Genomic DNA, 21943 nt, shown 5'->3' with positions numbered 1-21943 from the left:
GCCGGAGGGAGGAAAACCAACATTTCCATTTGCTTCTGAGTGTTCGCTTGCCCCGCTTTATGACATTTCCCTCGTTTGTAGTCGTAAAGTGAGGCGTTATTTACCGTTTCTGGAATTAGAAGGGAGAAAGTTAACTATTAGCCTTCAACCCTTATGTAAACAATACTGGTTGCTTTTGGCACCGTTAGGCCCTGGCTTTTGGGTAATTTGTAACAAGGAGAATTGAAGCCGTTCCATTGTGTTGCTCTGTGTTTTTTCTAGATAAGACCAGATCCGCAACGGTAGCGCAGGGCCCTATATGTCAGGGCTTACTGTATATATTTATATTAAGCGAATTTAATGAATAGAAGAGTAATCCTCCCCTCGCCAAAAAAAAGTTTTTAAATATTTTCCGATCTAATTTTTGTAAGTGCAATACAATTGCCAGCCTGTTACTTCTCCAGCAGGAGTGAACGGGTGAAGTTTCTGCAGTTGGACAGACCCGCAGGCAAACCTGATTTAACTGCTGACCTGGTTGGGTGACCTTCAGCGGAGTCTTCAAGTCTGGACATCAACTTCTCTATCTGGAAGATGAAATAAAATCGGATAGATACAGGGCCTAGGAAATCAGCGTAAATAGTATTTCCCTTCTCTTGTGTCTCACATATGCTAAATAAGAAAATTAACCGGAGCTAAAATTCCTACAGGGTGCTGGTTTTCAACTGGGGCGATTTTGTTCTCAGGGTACACTTAGCAATGTCTGAGGACGTTTTTGCTTCCTACTGAACCCAAGATGCTGCTAAACTTCCTTCAAGAAAGACTTCCCCCAAGACTGCCTGCCGGTGCAGGCAGAGTTACCTGGTCTAAAATGCCAGTAGTGCCCCTTGTTGTCTTGCTGAAGCAGGACTCCATCTGTTTTACGTTAAGAGGAACAAGGTGTAGGATCACAGTCATTACATTAATGCACAAAGCCCCCTTTTCAAGAAGTGGCAGGTTGCAATTTTATATTTTATTATTAAAGGAATAAATCCAGTCCATACACAGTTTTGTGTCCTTATTTCCATTTGTTCTCAAACACTTCTGCCTAGTGCCTGCCCTAAGGATCACCCAGCCACCCTGGAGGTGAATTAATGTCCCTGCAACAATTAAGGAATAATACAGAATAACATATAATTAAGCTTTAATTGCACCACCCAGATTAAGGTGGCTCTGAGAAAAGGGAAATGAGCCCCTGCAGCAAAGCCCGGGGCTTGCCTGTGGGCTGAGATGTTCCAGAAATGTTTGCTGAATGAAATGAAATGGAGAAAGTTTCTGACTTTAAGTACAGCTCCAGCTCAACTACTTTACAGGATATAAATCCCTTGATTTTCTAAATGGATGTTGGTGTCTGGCTGTGAATTTATTTTTCTTAAAACATCTACCCAGTCCAAATTTTTAACCAAACCTATACGTTTTCTAAAATGACTAATACAACCAAAATGCTTGTTCATTTGACAAATACATGTGTGCCTGCTGTGTGCCGAATGAGCCCAAATCCTCTCCAAGTTCAAACAGAACCCGTAGCTTGCTCAGTCTGAGATAGTGTCCTGGCAACAGACGCCATCCAAGGCGTGCGTTCTCCGGCAAATGTTGGATGCAAATCCCTCTCCTGCAGGTAGGTACTTGCACATGGTGCATTCCAGAGTTCTGCACATCAACACTGACTCGGGAAGAACATCCCGCCGCACACATCAGCCGCTAACGTACACACTGCCAGCAATCAGTGACTCGACATGGAAGCCAGGCCCTTCCTGAACACACACTGCCCAGCACACACACTACACCCAGCAAGACAGACTCAGCAAGCTCATCGCTTTTGGCTCCCACTCCCGTCCCTGTTACCTCCCTCCCCCACGACCACAGGGCGCCCTACCTGGGGTCTGTCCCATTTAGAACTATCCCTCAATCCCTCCCCTTGCTTTCTCCTACACATGCCCCCCCATTAAAATCTTGGCATCCTGTGCCTCATTTCCATCAAAGTAATTAGCAATTTGGGGTGTATGGCCACTAGATGAGGTTAAGCGGAACAGACCCAGGCTCTGCCTTCTCTTCCTGCCTTGGATTAGTCACAGCAGTCTGAGACTGCTCCTCCCCTCCGCCCTTCACCTGAGCTGACTCCCTGTGCTCCCACCCTGACGTCTCTCCTAGAACACGCCCCCCACCCACCCTCTCACTCCTTTACCCAGCTCCCCCACTCACCCTTAAGGCGAAGCCTATGTGACATGTTCTTAGGGAAGCCCTCTCTGATCCCAAGACAGATTGACATGCTCCTCCTTTGTGTCCAACAGCACCAAAACTTACCCTGTGTCACTCTACTAAAAACTCCATTCTCTTGACCTAATCTCCTACAAAACATTTTATGAAGACAGCGAATGTGGCTTGTTCTCCGTTGTGTGTATACCCAACACAGCCAACTGGAGTGGCATGCACTAGGCACCCGACTGGAATCTGTTAAGAAGTGGGTCTTGGTTGGACCTAAGGACAGAGTAGAGGTATCCACAGTCCTGGCGGTCTCTGACTCAAAGCATTTCCCCAGTGCTCTGTAGCTTCCAGGGCTCCTGAAGACCTCCCATCCATCTCTTGAGAGCAAGGTGGAACTTAAGGATGAATTGAGTCTTTGGATTCCACCAGAGCCTCCACTTATACTTCACCTGGTTTCCTGAACTCCAGGCTTTTACCACCCATGACCTACTTGGTACGTCCACTTGGATATCTAATAAGATCTCAAATGAACCGTGAGCCAGACATAGTGACACATGCCTATAATCTCAGCACTTGGCAGGCTGAGGCGGGAAGATCACAAGTTTGAGGCCAGCCTGGGACCCATAGTGAAACCCTATCTCAAACAAAACAAAAACTACCATCTCCAAATCCATTTCTCATGTCCCTCCAAAATCTGCTCCCTCTCATTCAAGTGAATAGCAATCCCATTCTTGTAGTTGCTTGGAAAACAAAGAAGTTGGAATCGTCTCTTTCATACTCCACAACCCATCAAGAAATTCTGTTGGGTCACCTACGAACTATTTGACTAATGTCCCATCATTCCCTAATTCAGCCACCATCTCTCTTACCTGGACTTCTGTAATAGGCTTGACACTTCAGCAGCCTCAGCAGTCCTGGTAAAGCCTACGTTAGACCATATTGCTCTTCTGCTCAACACCTCCAATGGCTTCCCATCTACTTGATTTGGGTCCACACAACTCTCTGACCCCTCCACCTACCACTCCTCCCCGGCCCCCTCAGCTCCAGCCTCATCATCCCCTTGCTGATCCACAGACCCACTCCCACCTCTGTCTTCCAAGACTGTTCCTTGGGCTAGAACGATCTCCCTTCACCAAACTACAAGACTTCCTCCAGCAACCAGTTCGGGTCCATACTCAAATGCACCTATGAGAGACACACTTCCTGTCCAGTAGATCTAAAGTAGCATCACCCAGCCACACCTTCACTCTGCCTTATTTCTCTTCCTTGCGCTTAACACCACTTGACAGTCTCTCCATTCACTTGGCTGTAGGTTCAATGAGAACAGGGACTTAGTTGTTGCTTACTGTTGTATCTTCAGCTTCTAGAACATTATCTAGCTGCTAGCATATAGTAGGCAGTGAATAACCATGAATCAAGGGCTAATTAGAGAATTGTCTTAGTCACTTTCTTTTTCCCTGGGTCAAAATACCCAACACCCACAATTTAAAGAATGAAAAATTTATTTTGGCTCACAGTTTGTAGGGTTTCACTCCACAGTCAGCCTACTCCAAGGCAGAAAAGCATGGTGGAAGGACCTGGGCAGAGGAGGGCTGCTCACCTCTTGGGATCCAGGAAGCAGAGAGTCAGGGGAGGGGCTGGAGAGGGAGAGACACCCTTCCAGGCCATGCCCCCAGTGACCTGAGCTCCTAACAGCAAGTCAGCTATAAGCCCTTATAATCCAATCCCCTTCTAAAAGCCCTGCCTATAGTCACATGAAGCTCTTGGAGGACATCCAACGACAATCAAAAAGTCACCCATGAGCCAGGTTCCTAGCCCCTCCAGAGCTTAGCTGCCCTAAAGTCGGGCATCAGGGTATCATGTCCCCTTTGATGGTCACCCTCTTTTTCATTCACTTGGAGTAGGGGCCACTGTTACTTCTGTGACATAAAGTTTTAAACGTGGCATGGTTTCGCCACGTGCTGTGCAAATGCAAGGACCTGAGTTCGATCCCCGGTACCAAAAATAAATACATAAATAAAGTTTTAAAAGTGGCTTCCTTGCCAGAATCTCAATCCAGGCTGTGAATTTCAAACGATGCTACTAATTTGATACGTATGGCATATTTTGTCCATTTTCTTTCTGGTTGAATCACAGTATATTTCAGTAGACAAAAGCAGGCCCAGCACCCACTTGAACCATTTTCATTCTGAGACACACAAGAGCCAGGAATTCTAAAGAGAAAGTGATCGCCAGTGTGCCTAGGCCCAATGGCCTCTTCACCCAGATCTATTCAATCTGTATGGCTTTCCTGGGCTACAAGAGCTTTGCCTTGCATTGAAGGGAAAGGATCAATCAGTTGCAAGAAGGTTGTTCAAGGGCAGGGATTTAGCTCAGTGGTTCCACTGCCTGCCTCACAAGCACAAGGACCCCAGTTCGATCCCTGGTACCAAAAAAAAAAAGAAGGTTGTTCAAAGCCTAAGTATCTCCCTGAAAATTCCTGCTTACACAGTGACTGGTTCACACAAACAAGGTCCCACCCACGTAGATAGCCACAGATACATCCCAGTGCATAAACTCCCAGATCGGTGCCTACTTCCTCCTAACTTCTCTTCTTTCAGACTAGATCTCACTATGTCGCCCAGGCTGGCCTTGAACTCTGGGTTTTTTTGTTTTGTTTTGTTTTGTTTGGTACCGGGGATTGAACTCAGGTCCTTGCACTTGCAAGGCAGGCAGTGGAACCACTGAGCTAAATCCCTGGCCCTGGCATTGAACTCTTGATCCTCGGACCTCAGCCTCCTCAGTGCTGGGATTCTAGGTGCGCACCACCATACCTAGCTCCTCCTAACCTTGAAACTGAATGTCAGTAAGAGCCCATATTTGAAAAAGGAAAAAAATCAAACTTACTTTGGGAACACGGAACATGAGGCCTAATGACTCTGGTTATAAAAGAATGTATAAGCCTGAGCAAGCTCTATGTGAACATCTGGCTTCTTCCTTTTATGCTTCTGTGATTTCTATGACACAGGAAATTCACTTTGGAACAACCCTGTCTGCTTTCTAGTGAATGCCTTAAAAAAAACAGAGATCGAAATTATGTTTATCTCATTGCGAAGGCAGGACGATAGAATCCAGAACAGCACCATTTCGAGGGGGAATCTACTGTGGCTTCATCCTACATTGTGCCCCTGGGGCGGTGCTAGTCACTGAGCCCAGAGGGGTGGAGGACCAAGGACAAGATTTCTGCACAGGCTTAAGGCTATCTGGACATGGCTTTTCCTCCAAAGCACCCAGATACAGGAAAATCTCATGCAGTGAAAATACCAGTTCACCTCAACTCCACAAATAGTGTGGGGGTGGCTCCCAACCGCACGTGGGCCCTCTCCATGAGGCTTCCACTTCAGAACCCCTGAGCGTAGAATCTCCCCACAGAGGGTCGATTACATGGGTTAAGGGACATGGCTTTTCCTACCCACAAGAGAAGTAACTCCGAGCTCCTTAGAATTAACAACATAAAACAAGGTGGTGCTAGCATTTGGATATGGTTTATCTCCTGAGCCTCCTGGCTTGGTCCCCAGGGCAGCAGTATTGAGGTGACAGAACCTTTAAGAGACATGACCTACGGGAGTTGGTTAAGTCACTGGGGCAGCCCCCTCAGGCAGGATGAGTGTTGGCCTCACGGTGAGTTCATTTTCATTTTCACAAGCGTGAGTTGTCACAGAAGCACAAGCCTGGCCCCTGAGTCCCTCTGGCTTTCTGTCTGCATCATCACATGTTCCTGTCATTGCGATGCCACTGCTGTAAGGCCCTCACTAAGGCTGAAGCAATGGTGCTGCCTGATCTTAGACTTTCAATTTCCAACTGTAAACTAAATAAATTTTTTTTTTTTTTTTTTTTGAGACAGGGTCTCACTGTGTACTTCAGGCTGGCCTCGAACTCACTATGTAACCCAGGCTGGCCTCAAACTTGCAGTGATCCTCCTGCCTCAACCTATTGAGTGCTGGGATTATAGGTGTGCACTACCATGCCCAGCTATTTCTTTCTTTCTTTCTTTTTTCTTTCTCTCTCTCTCCCTCTCTTTCTTTCTTTCTTCTTTCTTTCTCCTTTCTTTCTTTCTTTCCTTCTTTCCTTCTTTTATCTGGTACCAGGGATCAAACTCAAGATCTTGTGCTTGTGAGGCAGGCACAGCACCACTAGCTAAATCCCCAGCCCTATCTCTTTCTTTTATTAAGCATCCAGACTCTGGTATTTTGTTATAGCAACTAAAAATGGACTAATATAGTGACAGGAAACAGAATCCCAGACTTAAAAGAGGACAGGGTTGCACCCCAAGGGAAGTCCAAAGGAAGATAACAAACGATATTAGAAAAAAACATATCAGGGACCCCTAAAACAGAAAGAGGGATTGAGCAAAGGCACAACAGCTAGTGAGAGAGGAAGTGGCAGAACAATTTATGTTCTGAATGCCTTCTTTTTGTGTCTTGGGTTCCAATCCACATACAATAGTTATTTTTCTGCACTGTGTTAACTGTCATATGCCTTTGCTCTTTGGGCTCTTCTTACTTTCTGTCCCGTGGCAGCCCTGGGTCTGGCAGTCTTTTCTTTAGTGAACTCACCAGGGTTTCATTTTGGCCAGTGGTTAAAGTGCAGCATCTCTCACACATTCTCCATTGTGCTCAGTGGTCCCGCGTGCATTCTGCCATCTTTGTTCTGCTGCCAAAGGCAACTGCACCTGCCACCACCGAGGCCTCCCAGGGGCCCAAGAGTGAGACAACAGTAAGAGAACCACACACAGTTATTGATCGAGTGTGCAGGGTGATTCCACGTGCCATGGAACAGCAGAACCAGGAACGCTGGAAATACTAATAACTCCCACATTCTCACCAACCACTGCCCGGGATTTGGACTGATCAATGGAACAACATCTTGACAAATCAAATGAAAAGATTTTTGAAAAGTGCATAAAGCCATAAGCCAATCAGATGCAGCTCCACATAGGAGAGGCTGCTTCCTAGAACATTTTAAATGCTGCCAATCACCATATGGCAATTTCTGCCTCTTCAGAATTGAATGACAGGTGCTGAAGTCCAGATATCTTCCCATATTCACAGTCAGCACAGCCTCTCCTACCTTGCAGAGGTTGGCCTGCATCACCACCTGGCGGGTTACACTTCACAAGACCAGTGTGGGAAGTGTAGAAGCCCAAGAGGTTTAGCATGCAGTGCGGAATCCCCTCTTGAGTTTCAGTATAGACAGTGAGGCCTGAACCTAGATTTTCCTTCTAATTTAATTTTTCCAAGTCTACATAATTTACTGACAAATGTTTCTCCTCTTTTCACAGACCTGCCTAAATTCACTGAAGCAAGGCAAAATGTGCCTTACCTTTGGTTTTTTGGTGTCAAATACCTGCCCAGAAAACCGAGTTTTAATTTGATAAGATATCTAGTCACCATACTGATTCTCTCAACCCATAATTCATCTGGCATGAGACCACATCCTGCTTAAGTAATCCTTAGAATACACTGGAGCAGAAGTTGTATGAATTATTAAAATCCAATCCAATTACTCTTTTGTATTATCCACTCGGGAGCCCTCTGATTTTCCAATGCTTGTCTTAGACATGGCCAAGCTCACAATCTCCTTACTTATAAGCTGTCGATTTACCCAATCCCAACCTTCCCGTTCTCCTAGTATAATTGACTGCCTTCCAAATCACCACAACAAGCTTTCAATGATTCCGCAGGCCAAGAAAATTAGTAGAAATTCATCAGCCAATTCATCTTGAGACAAACACTAAAAGCCGAATGACTGGGAAAGCATCATCATGTTCTCTGGCACCCATGAGCCCCATTTCCAATGAGGCAACCCAGCTCTTGATTCGTGGAAGTGACCACTGTCACTCAGACTTCCTCTATGCATTGGGAAAAGGTGCAGGAACGGGAGGTTCACAGCCCCTTTGGTTGGTTAGAAGGGTTATGGAATGCTGATGGAGATCTGTGGAATGTGGGTGGCATGGCCAGGAGAAAAGCAAACCCAATTCCAAAAAGCCTGATCCTAATGTAAGTCTTGGCCTGTTCTTTCCTCTGCCGTCATGGTGTGTGAGCTTCACTACTTTCCTTGCCATTCTTTCCTCAAGACCTTCAGAATCAAATGATTCCCGGCCAAGAAACAATGGCAAAATCACTCCATTCTGCCAGTGGTTTGGATGAAAATGGAAATAAAGTCAAATACAACTCCAAGAGGAGCACTGGAGAAGAGCCACACCAGGCCTGTGAGGAAGTTCATGTGACCCGGCACAGACATGGAGTCCGTGTTGGGGTCACTGTCATCTCCCCTTATGGAGCTGAAAATGTCCCCACTGTCTGAACAGTGGGAATCTGATTTTTCTTTTTCTATGATCTACACTAGGGGGTTGGCACAGTAATGAATATGTGAAAACTTCTGAAAAAAAAAATGACGTCTCTATTGACATTCTTATGGGAGGAAGCCAAGAACGAATTTCACTGCACAACTCACAACCAAACTTCCAAAAATCCTCTTTCCAGACTCCTCTCCCTCAAATCTTACTTCACAGCCACTATTTCTCTCCCCTTCTCCTCCTCCTCTCTTCTGCAGTCCTCAGCCTCCTTCTCCTCACTTTTCACCTTCTCCCTTCCTCTCTCCCCTTTCTCAAGCAGTGGATTGCAGCCTGTTCCTGACTTCTGCTGACCAGCCTTGTCACGGATCTCAGAGATGACTGAGCCAGCCAAAAACCTGCCCCCAGAAGTCAGGCAGGAGACAAGGATTGGAACTACATGTATTTCACATTTTTGTCTTTTCATGCCACCAATATAATACCAGTCTTAATTTCCTTGATGTGTTCCCAAAGAAGATACACAGATCCTCTATAATTATCTCCCCAGACCCTCAGGATGGCCAGAGCTGGCAAAGACTGAAAAAGATCGCCCATCCCTACTCCCTGTGGACCACTGACCACATCTTCTTAGTGACTTACCTACCTGCTCATCACTGGAATTGTTTAGGATAAGAATAATGACCCATCAGGGACTCTCTGTCTCTAAGATTTCATGATTGCAAATATTCCTTCCTCCCTACTCTTTACAATTGAATGTTGTCTTTCTACTTGTAGTCCATATGTCCATCACAAATGAATGGATAAAGAAAATGTGGTATTTATACACAATGGAGTACTACCCTGCCATGAAGAAGGATGAATTTGAGTCATTTGTAGGAAAATGGATGCAACTTGAGACCACAATGTAAAGTGAAATAAAAGAGACCCACAAGCTTAAAAACTGCATTGCACAGTTTCTCTTGTACAAGAAATCCAAAATATAAAGAGCAAAATAAAAGCTAGATGACAGGAAATAGGGAAATAGATCTTTTGCAAATGGGAAAGGAACTAAGAGATGGAGGGAAGTGAAGGGAAGGGAAGAGAAGGGAATGAAAAAAAAACTGAAATGTGTTATGGACCTTTGCCAACTCCCAACCTCCTGAGAAGGAATGCAATCATTATGTACTGCAAACATGTACTCATAAAAAGTAAAAATGGAACAAAAGTGCTCCTTTCATCTTCCCATCCTCCAACTGTAACCAGCAGATAGAACAGTTCTTAGTACCTCTTTCTTTTCTTTGCCCACGTCACCAAAAATCCCAGTAATCTTACCTCAAAAATCTCAGTCTTGCTCTCTTCATGATCTCGGCCATTCTAAGGTTAAATGTTATCTCTCCAGCCTCTAATTTTGGCCTGTGGGATTGTGCCCTGTTTATAACAGCAATAATACTGAAGGAGAATTAGCTATGTTTCTAACCCAAATCCACAGAGCTCACACTTGCTGTGACTCATTTTGGGAAGTGGAACACTTAAGAAGTGATAGTTGTGGCCAGCGCCCAACTTCCATTATTCTCTCAGGGATAAATAAACACTGTGCCAAACTTATTAGTCAGGGTTCTCTTTACACATAAGTAACAGGAACTCAGATTATGCTAGTTTAAGGAGAGAGAGAGAGAGAGAGGGAGAGAGGAAGAGAGACAGAGAGAGACAGAGGGAGAGAGAGAGAACTTGTTGGCTTAAATGGAAAATCCAGAAGCACAACTGGTCAGAGACAGAGCAAGACCCTGGGTTTAAACAAAGTTTACTTTCTGAATCTCCGATTTCTGTTTGCTTCTTCTTAGTCCACTTTCTGCTATTTCCAAAGAGCGCCCCTCCCCCTCCGTAGAAAGGGCGCCTCCTTCGCAGACGAGAAAACGGTCGCTGTCAGCTCCCAGCTATGATGTCCCAATTTTACAAGACCAGCAGAAAACAAACTTTTCTCTCCCAACGATCATATAAAGTTCCAGGGAGAGACTGTAACCGTTTCTGCTTAGTTAAAGGCCCACCTTTCGGACCGCTGCTACCAGAAGGGTAGGATATTATAATTGAGGCCAAATAAAACCGCGGGGATAGAGGCCCGAGGCTCCAGAAGAAGGGACAGTGGACGGAGAAACGCGTGGCGTGTCCCTCACATGTCCCTCGTCCGGAGCTGGAGCTCCGTCCTCTCATCAGCTGGGAGACTTGTGAGCCCAATGCCTCACATGCAAAATGATTACCTGACAGCTACTCCTACTTGTACATGTTTCAGATCACGGACACGGTCTCAGAGGAGGAAGGCGCTGCACGGCGCCCGAAGCCGTCTGTTTTCTGCTAACTAGTCTGCGCGGCGCTTCGTATTTTACAAGAAGCTCTTTGCTCTTGTAAAGAAAACGAAGCTCAAGAGGCTGCGTAGCCTAGATTACAGACTAAAGGGAACTTATTTGTGTAGCTGTAACCACATGCAGACGTGCAAACTGTATGACGAGAGTGCAAATGAATCATTTCCTGGATTAAGGAGAGAGGCAGAGACCCACGGGGGAACAACACGCGTGCAGCGTGCCCTCGCTGAGGCGGCGTCCCCGCGAGCCTCCCGCGCAGCTGCAGGATCCAGGAATTTCAGGCCCGAAAGGAAGGCGAGCGCGCACCCTTCACCAGCCAACGGCAGTGCACGCTGTGTGTTAGAGTCTGCAGGCCAGGGAGGGCAGGGAACCCTGAGCAGCTAGCAAATTTATTTATTTTTTAATTTACAAAAAGGAAAAACAAAACTGTGCAGGGCGGCCTTCGCCAGACCCTTCCCGGAACGCTGCTCCAGTCCTGCTCCCGCGGCTCGTCACTCCGCCCCGCGTTTTCACGCTCTCCCTCCGCTTCCCCCCGGGTTAAGGCTCCCCCGCCAGGAGTAAACAAGCAGCCAGGACCCGCAGCCAGTAGGACCAGCCCCTTCGCTTCGTTTCCTGAGCCAGCCCTAGCAACAGTCCCCGCCCTTCGCTACAGGCCCCGCCCCGTGCGCGTCCGGGTGCCGAGTCTCCGGCCCGCCTCTCGAGCCCCCTCCCTCGGGATCCGCGCCGAGGAATGGTGCGTGGCGGGCACGTGACTCGCGCTACGGGCGGTCGGGGCCTGAGCTAAGGAGGGGAGGGGCGTGGCCTGGCGCACTCGGTGCCTCTGGCCCGGCTGGCCCCGCCCCGCGCCTCCTCAGCCCGCTCTGGGCCTGGCACGGGGCTTCCCCGCCTCTGGGCTGCGGAGGTTTCTTCTCCGAACGCAGGGCCTCGTCCTGAAGTTTCCGGCCTGTGCCCGCTGAACCCTACGTCCTCCTGGCCGGGAAGGAGCATCTCTGCCGCATAACCGCGCGACTTTCCTGCCGCCTGCACGCAGCCGGCCCTGTGCGGGCTGTCAGTCTGTCCTGGTGGAATGGAGCCCTATGCCCCGCTCTGTTTGAGACAGTTTCTTGCTAAGTTGTTCACGCTGGGCTCAAATTTGCAGTCCTCCTGCCTCAGCCTCTCAAGTAACGGGGATTACAACTGCACCACTGTCCCTGGCCCTCTCACCAGGGGCTCCTCTACCCGGAGCCCTTCCTGCGTAGGAGGGTCAGATGACTGACTCCCCTCCTGCTGGCACCCCTGCACCCCACTCTGGGAGATGCCTCTGCCTTCACCCGTGCCAGGGTAGCTCCAGGAAACAGGTCGCCTTGGCCGAGCGCTACAAGAGCAGTGGTTTCGTGTCGCTGTTTCAAGAGGGCTATGCAGTCAGACTGCTGAATTCCAGCCTGGCTCCGCCTACCTGTTATCTTGGGCAAGTCCTTTGACTTCTCTGCTGGATTCCAAGGATGACTTGTAAACCCGAGGAGCGGAGATGTGCAGATTAAAGCGGTGAGTGTAGGTAGTGTTCGGAACAGCACTTGGCACCTAATAAAGCAATCAGACAAGTCACTGGGTGCTGTCACTGTGCTGTTATGTTCTTCCTGATTCACTCACACACACACACACACACACAGTACCCAGGCAAGGCTTGAACACCTGACTTTAAGGTCACCAGAGAGAGTGCTAGAGAGGGAGAGGCCGGAGGGGCCATACCCGAGTTGAGAGCAGCCCGACTTCTAAACCAGGAGTATATGTTGTGTGGCAACCCCAACTGTAGTCATAATGACAGAGCTGTGCGTGGTGGGGTGCTGGGTAGAGCAGGAAAGATGGGGTTCAGAGAATGAAGTCGCCATGGAGCCAAATGGCAGAGTGGCGAGAGCAAGTGGCTGCCACCCAGAATGTTAGAGACATGCTGCCCCTGACCTTTGCCCCTGACTCTCAGCCAGTGCCTTTCTCAAGTGAATGCGCACACTCGGTCCTCCAGTGTGCTCCTGGCTCTACGTGCCATTTGCCTCTCTTCATCCTTTAGCACCCGAAGCGTGCACTGGGTGTAAGTGACCAACAAATATTTGGATATTTGTTAAATGCAATCTTATACACACCATCCTGAACGGCCCGGTGGAGGGAGGATCCTCATCTTAAGGCATTTTAGGGTTTCCCTGTCCAAATGTCTCACTTCAGAGTTAAAGGCGTCCAGAAAAGACACTAATCTGGGTTAAGCAGCAAGTTAGGAAAAAGCCGAGTCTCTGCTTTCAGCCCCATGCTGTTTCCGTGATACCACCCTGAACTTTCAAGGCAGCTGGAAGGAAAAACTCCCTGGACCTTACAGAAAGAAGCAAAGAAGGGAGCCAGTGGTTAAGACCTGGTGCTTGGGACCAACAGTGGCTGGGACAGGAGCTGGGAGGACCTGATTCCCTAGGGGCTGGGGTCAGACAGCAGAAGCGCACCCTGCAAAGGCCTGCAGCCTGAGGGATGAGTAGGATTTGGGACCGAGGAAGGGACGGGTCCTGGGAGCAGAAGTGGCTTTCTGCTGAGGTGTGGCAGTCCTTAGGGGTGGACCAGTTAGACGCTGCCCTGGATCTCAGCGGGACGACAGGTTGGAGGGTTAGGTTGAAGCTGGCACGGGGGAAATGTAAGTGCCAGGAGGAGTTTAGACTTTCTTCTGTGGGAAACGGAGGACCCCTGAAAATAGACTCTGAGTGGGTCGATGAGCCCAGACAGAACACCAGGCCCGGTCTGATTTGCATCTGCGGTAGACAGTTGCTGGCTGTATGTGTGCATCTACCGAGCTCCCCCACACAGGAAACTCCAGGCAGCCGCTCGCATTGCGTGACATGTGCATGGGAGCAGAGAGGTGAGAAGAGGAGCCCAGCGTGCCTGCTGCTGACCAGGCACTGTTGCCTGCAGCACCTCATTTCATCTGCCATTGCCTCGGTGACTCCCAGAGACAGGGGACACTCCCTGATCACAGAGCCAGCGGGTGGTGGCAACAGAATTCAAACCCAGCTTGGACACCAAAGCCCTCCCCTGTCGCTTCCCACAACCTTCGGGGGAGAAGACACAAGAAGAGTTCTGGCTCCCGGCTTCCTTCTCAGACAGGGTCGCATGTTTCCGGAAGGCTCCCTTTCTAGGAGCATTTTACATCCTTGGCTTCCTGTTCTTTAGGAAAAGGAAATCCCATTTTGTGTCTTTGGAGTCAAAGCTGGGTTGGAATTCGCTAGTCTCAGGGGCTAACACGGCTAATGAAGCTGAAGCTCCCGGGTCCTTCACTGACACAGGCCCCTTGAGACAGCTGCCCAGTTTCAAACCCCAGTTTCATGTCGTCCCTGAAGAGGGCTCCACTCAACGCATCATCGTCAGGCCCAGGACCTCCGGCTGCCCCACTCTGATGACTCTGCCAGCTACTCTCCGAGACCACCGAGACCACGCTTCCTCTCCTGAGGAAAACCACCCCACTCTGCTCACAGGCTGAACACCTAGCTGACACACTGTGCCCACATTGCTGAGGCCGAAGTAACTTGAAGAACCGGATCTCGAGGCGCCTTAGGCCTAAGACAAAGGTTCACACAGCCCAGAGGCCAAGAGAAATATCTAGGCAATCTGATTATTTCATAGTTAGGTCCAAAGACCAAAGTGTTCACATTCTAACAATTTTATAGTTCTTTACCAAAGTAACATACATAAATTGGAAGGAATTAATAGTTTTATTTCATTTTTCACTGAGTGCTCTTGCTTTCCAATTGGACCTGTGCACCTGAAGACTGCACAACTTCCCAAACCTTAGGATCTGATTGCAACCACCACCCTCATTTCCTGTTGCCCATCAGTTTTCGTGTGGTTTTTGCATTTAGAGCAGGGGTTGAGACAGAGTCTTACTATGTAGTTCAGGCTGGCCTCCAACTTGAGGCTATTCTCCTGCCTCAGCCTCCTGAGTGCTGAGTGTATAGGCGTGCACCAGCACACCTGGTTTAGCTCTTGCTTTTTAACTCAGAATCCACCAAAAACCAACTCTGTAAAGTCACAGTGCCATCAAAGTGAATGGAATGCAATCTACTTCATGCTGTGTGTGACAGATGTCAAGAAATCTGAAACTATTTTGAAGTGCATCTACAAATTAACATCTTAGGGTACCCAGCATACAACTTGGGAAAGATCGACTGAGGGACCTGCTTGGGGCTATTTCCAGAAGCAACCACAGAGCAGTGTGGTTCTCTCCAGTGAAAAGTGAGAGGGGGACCCCCGTAGGTCCCCGCTGCCCAGCCAGCCATGGTGCATACTGAAGGTCTTCCTGGTCTCTGCCCTGTGTGTCCCGTCACCCTCCCCGGCTGGCATTTACATAACATTAATAAGGCCAGGAATAATGGGGGGTTGTGTGGAGCTTGGGCCTGAGTCCCAGACCTGCCACGGGGGAGGTGAAGCGCCTTGGCTGCAGCTCAGCCCAGGATTCCCTCCAACTTGAGACATCTCGGAGCCTAGGCGTCCGGCCACCCTCAGGCTCTCCCCCAAGTGCCTGGGTTTCCAGTGCACCCGATTTAACTCAGCCACTTCAGAGCAGGCAAGAACTGAGTCTTCTGGTGCATGATGGGAAGCTGGGCCAGGCCATCTTTAAACTAAGGGAAAATCCATCTTCACGTCAGGCACTAAAGAGCAACAACCAAACGTTCTATAAAGGAGTGCTTGCAAATGGGGCGGCAGAAATGCTGTTTCTGGGTCTGAATGGAGGTGACTGATGACAATCGATTTGGGAAAATTCATCCAGCTGTACTTTGCTCACATGTATGTCTTGCTGTATGTGTGCTCTACCTTAAGTATTTATTTAGTGTGCAATTTTTGCAATTTTTTTTTTTTTTTGGTACTGGGGATCGAACTTGGGACCTTGCGCTTGCAAGGTAGGCACCGGAACTACTGAGCTAAATCCCCGGCCCAACCTTAAGTATTTATTTAGTCGTTTTTCTGAGACAAGGTCTCCCTATGTAGTTCCAGCTGGCCTTGAACTCACTATGTATAGCCCAGGCTGGCCCTGAAGTCATGGCAATACCCCTGCCTCAGCCTCTCAAGTGTCAGAATTAGTCATGTGCTACCACGTGCAGCCTGTTTGAATTTTAAAAATTGATTACAGTAAAAGACAGATTGGCATTAATTCCCCTCATACTACTCAAAGTACCCCTCCTCACTTTGAACACACTCCTCCATTGTTCTTGGCAATGTGCCTTTTACTGTAAGAAGTTTTAAAAAAAGTATTCAACCATTCACTGTATTTTTCAGTCACCTCATTGTGCAGTCCCAACCCCAAAATAAATTTTAAATCATTTGAAAAACAAAATAAAGTAAGGCTCCTACCAGCCACAAGGAACCTTTAGGACAGGCCAAAAGGAGCAGGATTGTTCCGTGCATGGCTTCTTTTAGGTGCGTCTTTCCTGCAGGTCCCTCCTTCAGCTCTGTCCCTGTCGAGCTGCAAAGGTCAGAGTGCAGATCCAAGAGAGGTGACAGAGTTCCCACAGGCAAAACCCAACACTGCTCCAGAACTGAGGTCCTCCAAGTGGCTGCCCTGTGTGGCTGGAAGGGTGTCGGGTTGTCTGCGTCTATCTGCTGAGCTGGGGGAGATAGCCCAGGAACTAGAGGCTGCATGTTCCATGAGTCACAGCACAGGTGCTGGATCCCAGCCTTGGTGACACAGCTAGCAGAGTGAGCCGACTGTTTCTTCTGTAAGATGATGAGCAGATAGGGGCCGAGGCCATCCTGGGACAAAAGACAACAGCCTTGAGGATGCCCTTGAGAGGAAAGTTTGCCCAACAAGGAGAGCGTTCTGCAGGAACCTCTGGGGGCCAGAAGCCAGGATGAGGTCGCCAGGCATATACGGGGACAGGACTGACTTTAGGGACAGGGCCAAAGCAGGGGCTCCTCGTGCAGCTCTCGTGGTGAATTCACGGGAGGGCGACTTCGGAGCCAAAGGGGAGAAGTCAGTGCAAAAAGTGGTTGCTGTTGCTATATTTTTTAATCCAAATAGTGCTATGCATCAAGATGGTACACAAGGGCTTAAAATAGAAGAAAAAGTGCAGTTTTGCTTGGATTCGCCCTCTCCCCACAGGAGCAGAGAGGGAGGGAAGTGAAGGAAAACAACCCATGCTCTTGGTTACAGAGCATCAAGAAATCAGACAATTGCCTTCAGGCCTCAGTTTTCTCATCTGTACATCGAGTGCTGTGATGCGTTGCTGTGGCCTAAAGGGTTTTCATGAGCACACAGGGCAAGTCCTCTACTGTGAGGCTAGATCCTCAGCCCTTTTTATTTTATTTGAAGATAGAGCCTAAGTTGCCCGGGCTGGTCTTGTACTTGCAATCCTCCTGCCTGCAGATCTGGATTAGCAGGATACAGGCATGTGCCACCATGCCCACTCAATGTTTTTTCCAGGGCAATGCTGCACGTCCAACGGGGGCATCCCTTCTAGACCCTTCAGACACTCAGGTTTGGAGAATCAATTCTGGAGTGTGATTTGCCAAGGAGCCCTGCTCAAAGAGCCAGCAGCCTGGGGCCAGTATCCCAGGGGATTCTTAACAGGATCATCACTGGGCCTGACGTCTGGGAGCTGCTGTACCTTTTAGCCTGTGAGCAAGCGCCAGGAGGGGACCCAGATCTCTAGACAAGATACTCTGTTCCCTCTTTAAGATCGGATCCAAGATACTGTCTGGGAGCTTGAGGGAACAGATGAGGGGCTGAAAAACCAGAACTGGCCAGAGCTGGCCTTGACGAGATGTCCAAGCAGAAGGCACTGTAATTGCTTTTCTTGTTTAATGAAGGGCGGAAGGGAGAGCAGAGGTTAGGGCCGGAGGAGAGAGAGAGATGGGGTCCCTTACTCCAGGTGGGAGTCTTTCCCTGATCACTACCCTCAGGCCATGCACCCAGGGGAACTGGAAATTTGAATTCCTACAGTTGTTCCTACAACCATGGGAGGGGGAGGAGGGGAGGGAAGGGGATGAAAAACAGGAATGAAGATGTGTTTTGTGCCTGCACCAACTCCACACAAGGAGCACAATCACTATGTACTGCAAACCCGTACTCTTTAAAAAGAATCAAGAACTTTAAAAACACTTGACCCTGCAAAAAAATGAAGATGGTTACATTTGGGTACAGCTGTGCAGTTCTAGCATAGCTCCATTAGACATATTTATAATGCATTTCAGGAAACGAGAAATGTTTATAAGATACTAAGTGTGAAAAGCAAGGCACCAAGTGGTTTGCACAAAATTGTCACGTATGTAGAGACATGCAGGAGGCTGGGCATGGTGGCACACGCCTGTGATCCCAGCACTTGGGAGGCTGAGGCAGGAGGATTGGTTCGAGTGTGAGGCCAGCCTGGGCTACCTGGTGAATTTAAAGCCATGGGGGGTGGGGGGTGGGGCAGAAATACACACAGCACCTGAAATGATGGAATTGTGGGTGCTTTGGGAGCGTGTGTGGCCCAGTTAGTCAGACCCCTCCACATCTGCCAGTTTCTACACTGAGCGCCTACTGCTTTGCTTATAGGGTGGTGAGTTCAGGTTGAAGACGATCTGGAATCCCGCTTCCTTCGCAGCTGTCTGTAGCAGGCTCGTTTCCTCCCGGGCCAGCTCTAAAGGGCTCACAGGGCCCGGGGGCGGGCGCAGAGGAGCCGCGGCAGTCCCCGCCCCCTGCAGCGCGCCCGCCAGCTCCCTGCCTGGGCTCTTCCCTCCCGTCCTCTCCCCGCCCCTCCCGTCCTCTCCCCGCCCCTCCCGTCCCCTCCCGTCCCCTCCCCTCCCCTCCCCTCCCCTCCCTCCTCCCCTGCAGCTCGGCCCGGGGCGGCGGCGGTGCGGACGTGCAGGGCCCCACGGAGGCCGTTGCGTGCGTCGGTGTGGACCAGGGCAGCCTGGCCTCACCCCGGCTCCAGAGCCGCTCCCGACGGCTGCTTTAGTGGCTGGGTCAGGGCTTCTTTGGGTCCCTGCTTCCCCCTTGGCTGGACTGCTCCTGCCTCAGCTTCTTTCCTCCAGGGCCTCCAGTGATGGCCCACGCTAGTAATTCCAGCACTGAGGAGGCTGAGGCAGGAGGATTGCCACGAGTTTGAGGCCAGCCTGGGCTACGTAGTGAGTTCAAAGCCAGCCTACATAGCGCCACCCTGTCTCCAAAAAACAAAACAAAACCAATTTCTTTTCCCCAGCCTAGCCGCCTTTCCAGGGTGCAGTCTGTCCTCCCAAAGGCCTTGAGCCTGTCCTTGGCCTTCGCCTCTAGTCTCCACACCCACCGCACCCACGAGGGCAACAGTCACCTCCGCACCTCCCGCTGCTCTCTGCCAACACCCACCCCAGGCCCAGGTCAAATTGGACCTCCACTTCGCCACAGGACAAGTTACTGCCCCGTCTCCCTGTCACTAGAAACATCCCCAGGAGCAAGGAGAGGTGATTCCCGAGACACCGTCTTGGGTCTGTGAGGTACCTTGCAGGGACCTGTGCAAAACGAAAGTGCCAGTCCTGGGTGGAAAGGAGGCTCTGGATCCCACACAGCAGAGCACTGAGCCAGACCTGCAGCCACCCAGCTGGACCTGGTGCCACGGCCAGCGCCTTGTTCCTTGTCCTGCCTCGAGCCGGTGCCCTGAAGAACAAAACAGCTTCGTCGCAGCTGGTGGCTGCAGCCCTTTGCTTGGCCAACTCTGACCACCCCAGCGCTGACCTGGCTGGTCCCTTTCTCCTTCAGACCCCTTCCCTTTGCCCTTCCCACCCGCCATGCATTCCTCTCCCCTTTTTGGTGGCTTCCCTTCCCCCTACTTTCAGCCACACCTGTCTGTGTCCCTGAAGGGGATGTGCTTAGGTTGTGGTCTTTCGGATCCTTGGAGAAACTGCCCCTCCCCCGAGATAGTCACACTATGTAGCCCAGGCTGGCCTCAAACTCCAACTCCCAGAGACCCTTCTGCCCCAGCCTCCCGAATGCTAAGATTATAGGCCTGGACCTGGTAGCCTTCTCTCTGTTTTCATTTCCTTTAAGCATGTCACACCCCAGCTTTTATGTCCCACCCAGATTTCCAAAGCCTCAGTCTTGCCTTTCTAATTCTTTCTTAGCCTTCCTTGCAACTCTATCAAGTCAGAGCTGGGGTGCATGCCTGCATTTTCTTTATTGTTTTCTGGCGGTGCTAGGGATGGACCCCATCAGCAAATGCTCTGCCTCTGAACCCCAACCCCAGCCCAAATGCATGCTGTTTGCCTTCTTCCTCTCCCTCCCCTCTCCCCCCCATCCTTCCTCTCTCCCTCTTCTTTTTTTTTGGGGGGGGGCTACTGGGAATTGACCCCAGGGCCTTGCACATACTAGGCAAGCACTCTATACTGAGCTATGTACTCAGCTCCCTTTTAAAATTTCACTGTGAGACAAGGTCTTGCTAAGTTGCCCAGGCTGGACTCGAACATACAATCTTCCCGCCTCAGCATCCCGAACACTTTTCTTCCTTTTTGAGCAAAAGGTACTCCGCGCTCAGAACCCTTCTAAGTGCTGGAGGCTGTGCAGTATTTGGGGTGCACGCACACAGCCACCCCACCGGCCAGCGCCTGACAAACCCTCGGGATACATCGGAATCAGATCACGAGTTAGCACCACAGGTCCGAGACAGGACGAACGGACTCGAGGAGAACTGACCTCGGCCTTTGTGTGATCTTAGTCAAAGCTGCTTAACCTGGGCCTAATTGCGAGGAAACACTGGACGAGCCCAAGTTGGGGGTCAGCTTAAACTCCAGTGAGTCTCCAGAAGAGGAAATATGGGTTTTCTCCTTTTCTTTTCTTTTCTTTTCTTTTCTTTCTTTCTTTCTTTCTTTCTTTCTTTCTTTCTTTCTTTCTTTCTTTCTTTCTTTCTTTCCTTCTTTCCTTCCTTCCTTCCTTCTTTCTTTCTTTCCTTCTTTCATTGTTGTTTGTCTGTTTTTTGAGACAGGATCTTGCTATGCAGTTCATGCTGGCCTTGAACTTACTCTGTAGCCCAGGCTGGCTTTGAAATCAGGGTGATCTCAGCCTCCTGAGTGCCGGGATTACAAGCATGCACCACCATACTCAGCCATCTTATTCTTTTTTTCTCTTTTTGAGACAGGGTCTCACTTTGTAGTTCAGGCTGGCCTCAAACTCACAGTGATCCTCCTGCCTCAGCCTCCAGAGCCCTGGGATTGCAGGCATGTGCCACCATGCCCGGTGATCTTCTTCTTTACTGTAAGTTTTTTCCTGTGAATTTGAAATTACTTCAGAATAAAAAGAAAATTCACCATCACAACCGCCTTTCCCACACCACCTTTTCCTGTAGGCGCCTGCCTAACTGCTTCGGGTTGGTCTGATTCCCCAGTCCCTACCACCTCAGCACTAAGTCCTGTCTATTAAGTTTTTTTGTAAAATAGCTCTCAGGTTTTACACTGAACCCAACTATTTTTTATGACCCTCCTGACCTCACATAATTGTTTTAAGGAGGATTTGTGAGCAGAATTCAAGTTCCATAAAGGGCTGTATAAACACAGGGCTGCTGATTGCATCTCCAGGGTAGATTAGGCTGTTTGCTTCTGCAATCTCCTCACTGGTCTTTCTGTATCCCGCTGGATGCCACCCAGCCTGTGGTCACCAGAGGCTGTGGCCCAAAAGCCATATTTGTCCTTTAGGGACCTGGCTGCCCACGTCCGTGGCTGGGCTTAATCCACAGGCCCTGGGAGCCAACACTGCACTCCTGAGCCAAGCGAGGCATCCGGCCTCATCCTGCTACCGAGTGATCCACTTTCCTCAGCTCCCAGAGGAAAAGCGGTGCGCAATGGAACTTTCTTGGCTTGGAAATGTTCATCTTCCTCTATTTGTTTTTCTATGGTAGTCAAGATCCACGCTTCTGTCTGCTAGCATCAGTAGGCAAGAAAAATGAACGAAGAAGCAGCAAATAAATGATAAAGGCTTGGCGAACCCAGTTCTGGGGCTTGGCTTCTCTCACGGTGCATGGGCTGCTAGTTGTGACTTTTGCAGTGCACATCAATTGGGTGGTTGCTTTCTCCCTTCAGAAGTGTAGCTAGCTTTGGCTGATGGGGT

The 21943-nt window shown here is 49.5% G+C and overlaps 1 protein-coding gene across 4 annotated transcripts in view; it reads right to left on the bottom strand.

Moving 5' to 3' along the window:
* Znf395 (zinc finger protein 395) overlaps positions 1-16473 on the bottom strand; it is a 53409-nt gene extending 36936 nt beyond the window's left edge. Inside the window, exons 1-3 of one of the 4 annotated variants that reach the window (XM_087216750.1) lie at positions 16246-16473; positions 12326-12450; positions 511-563 (exon numbers count right to left, since the gene is read on the bottom strand). In XM_087216750.1, coding sequence (XP_087072876.1) covers positions 511-551 — 41 coding nt within the window. In that variant the 5' untranslated portion in view covers positions 552-563; positions 12326-12450; positions 16246-16473. Of the gene's footprint in view, positions 1-510; positions 564-9865; positions 10060-10788; positions 10984-12325; positions 12451-16245 lie in introns of those variants that run through there. The other 3 variants (XM_087216748.1, XM_021261332.2, XM_087216749.1) reach the window with 3 other exon arrangements.
* Positions 16474-21943: the final 5470 nt, after the last annotated feature.

Source organism: Heterocephalus glaber, unplaced genomic scaffold, assembly GCF_053883595.1.
Source record: "Heterocephalus glaber isolate CG9 unplaced genomic scaffold, H.glaber_assembly_v1.0 deba00001460, whole genome shotgun sequence".
Lineage (NCBI taxonomy): Eukaryota > Metazoa > Chordata > Mammalia > Rodentia > Bathyergidae > Heterocephalus > Heterocephalus glaber.
The sequence above is the reverse complement of the archived record's forward strand: the minus strand, read 5'-3'. Positions and strand labels throughout refer to the sequence as shown.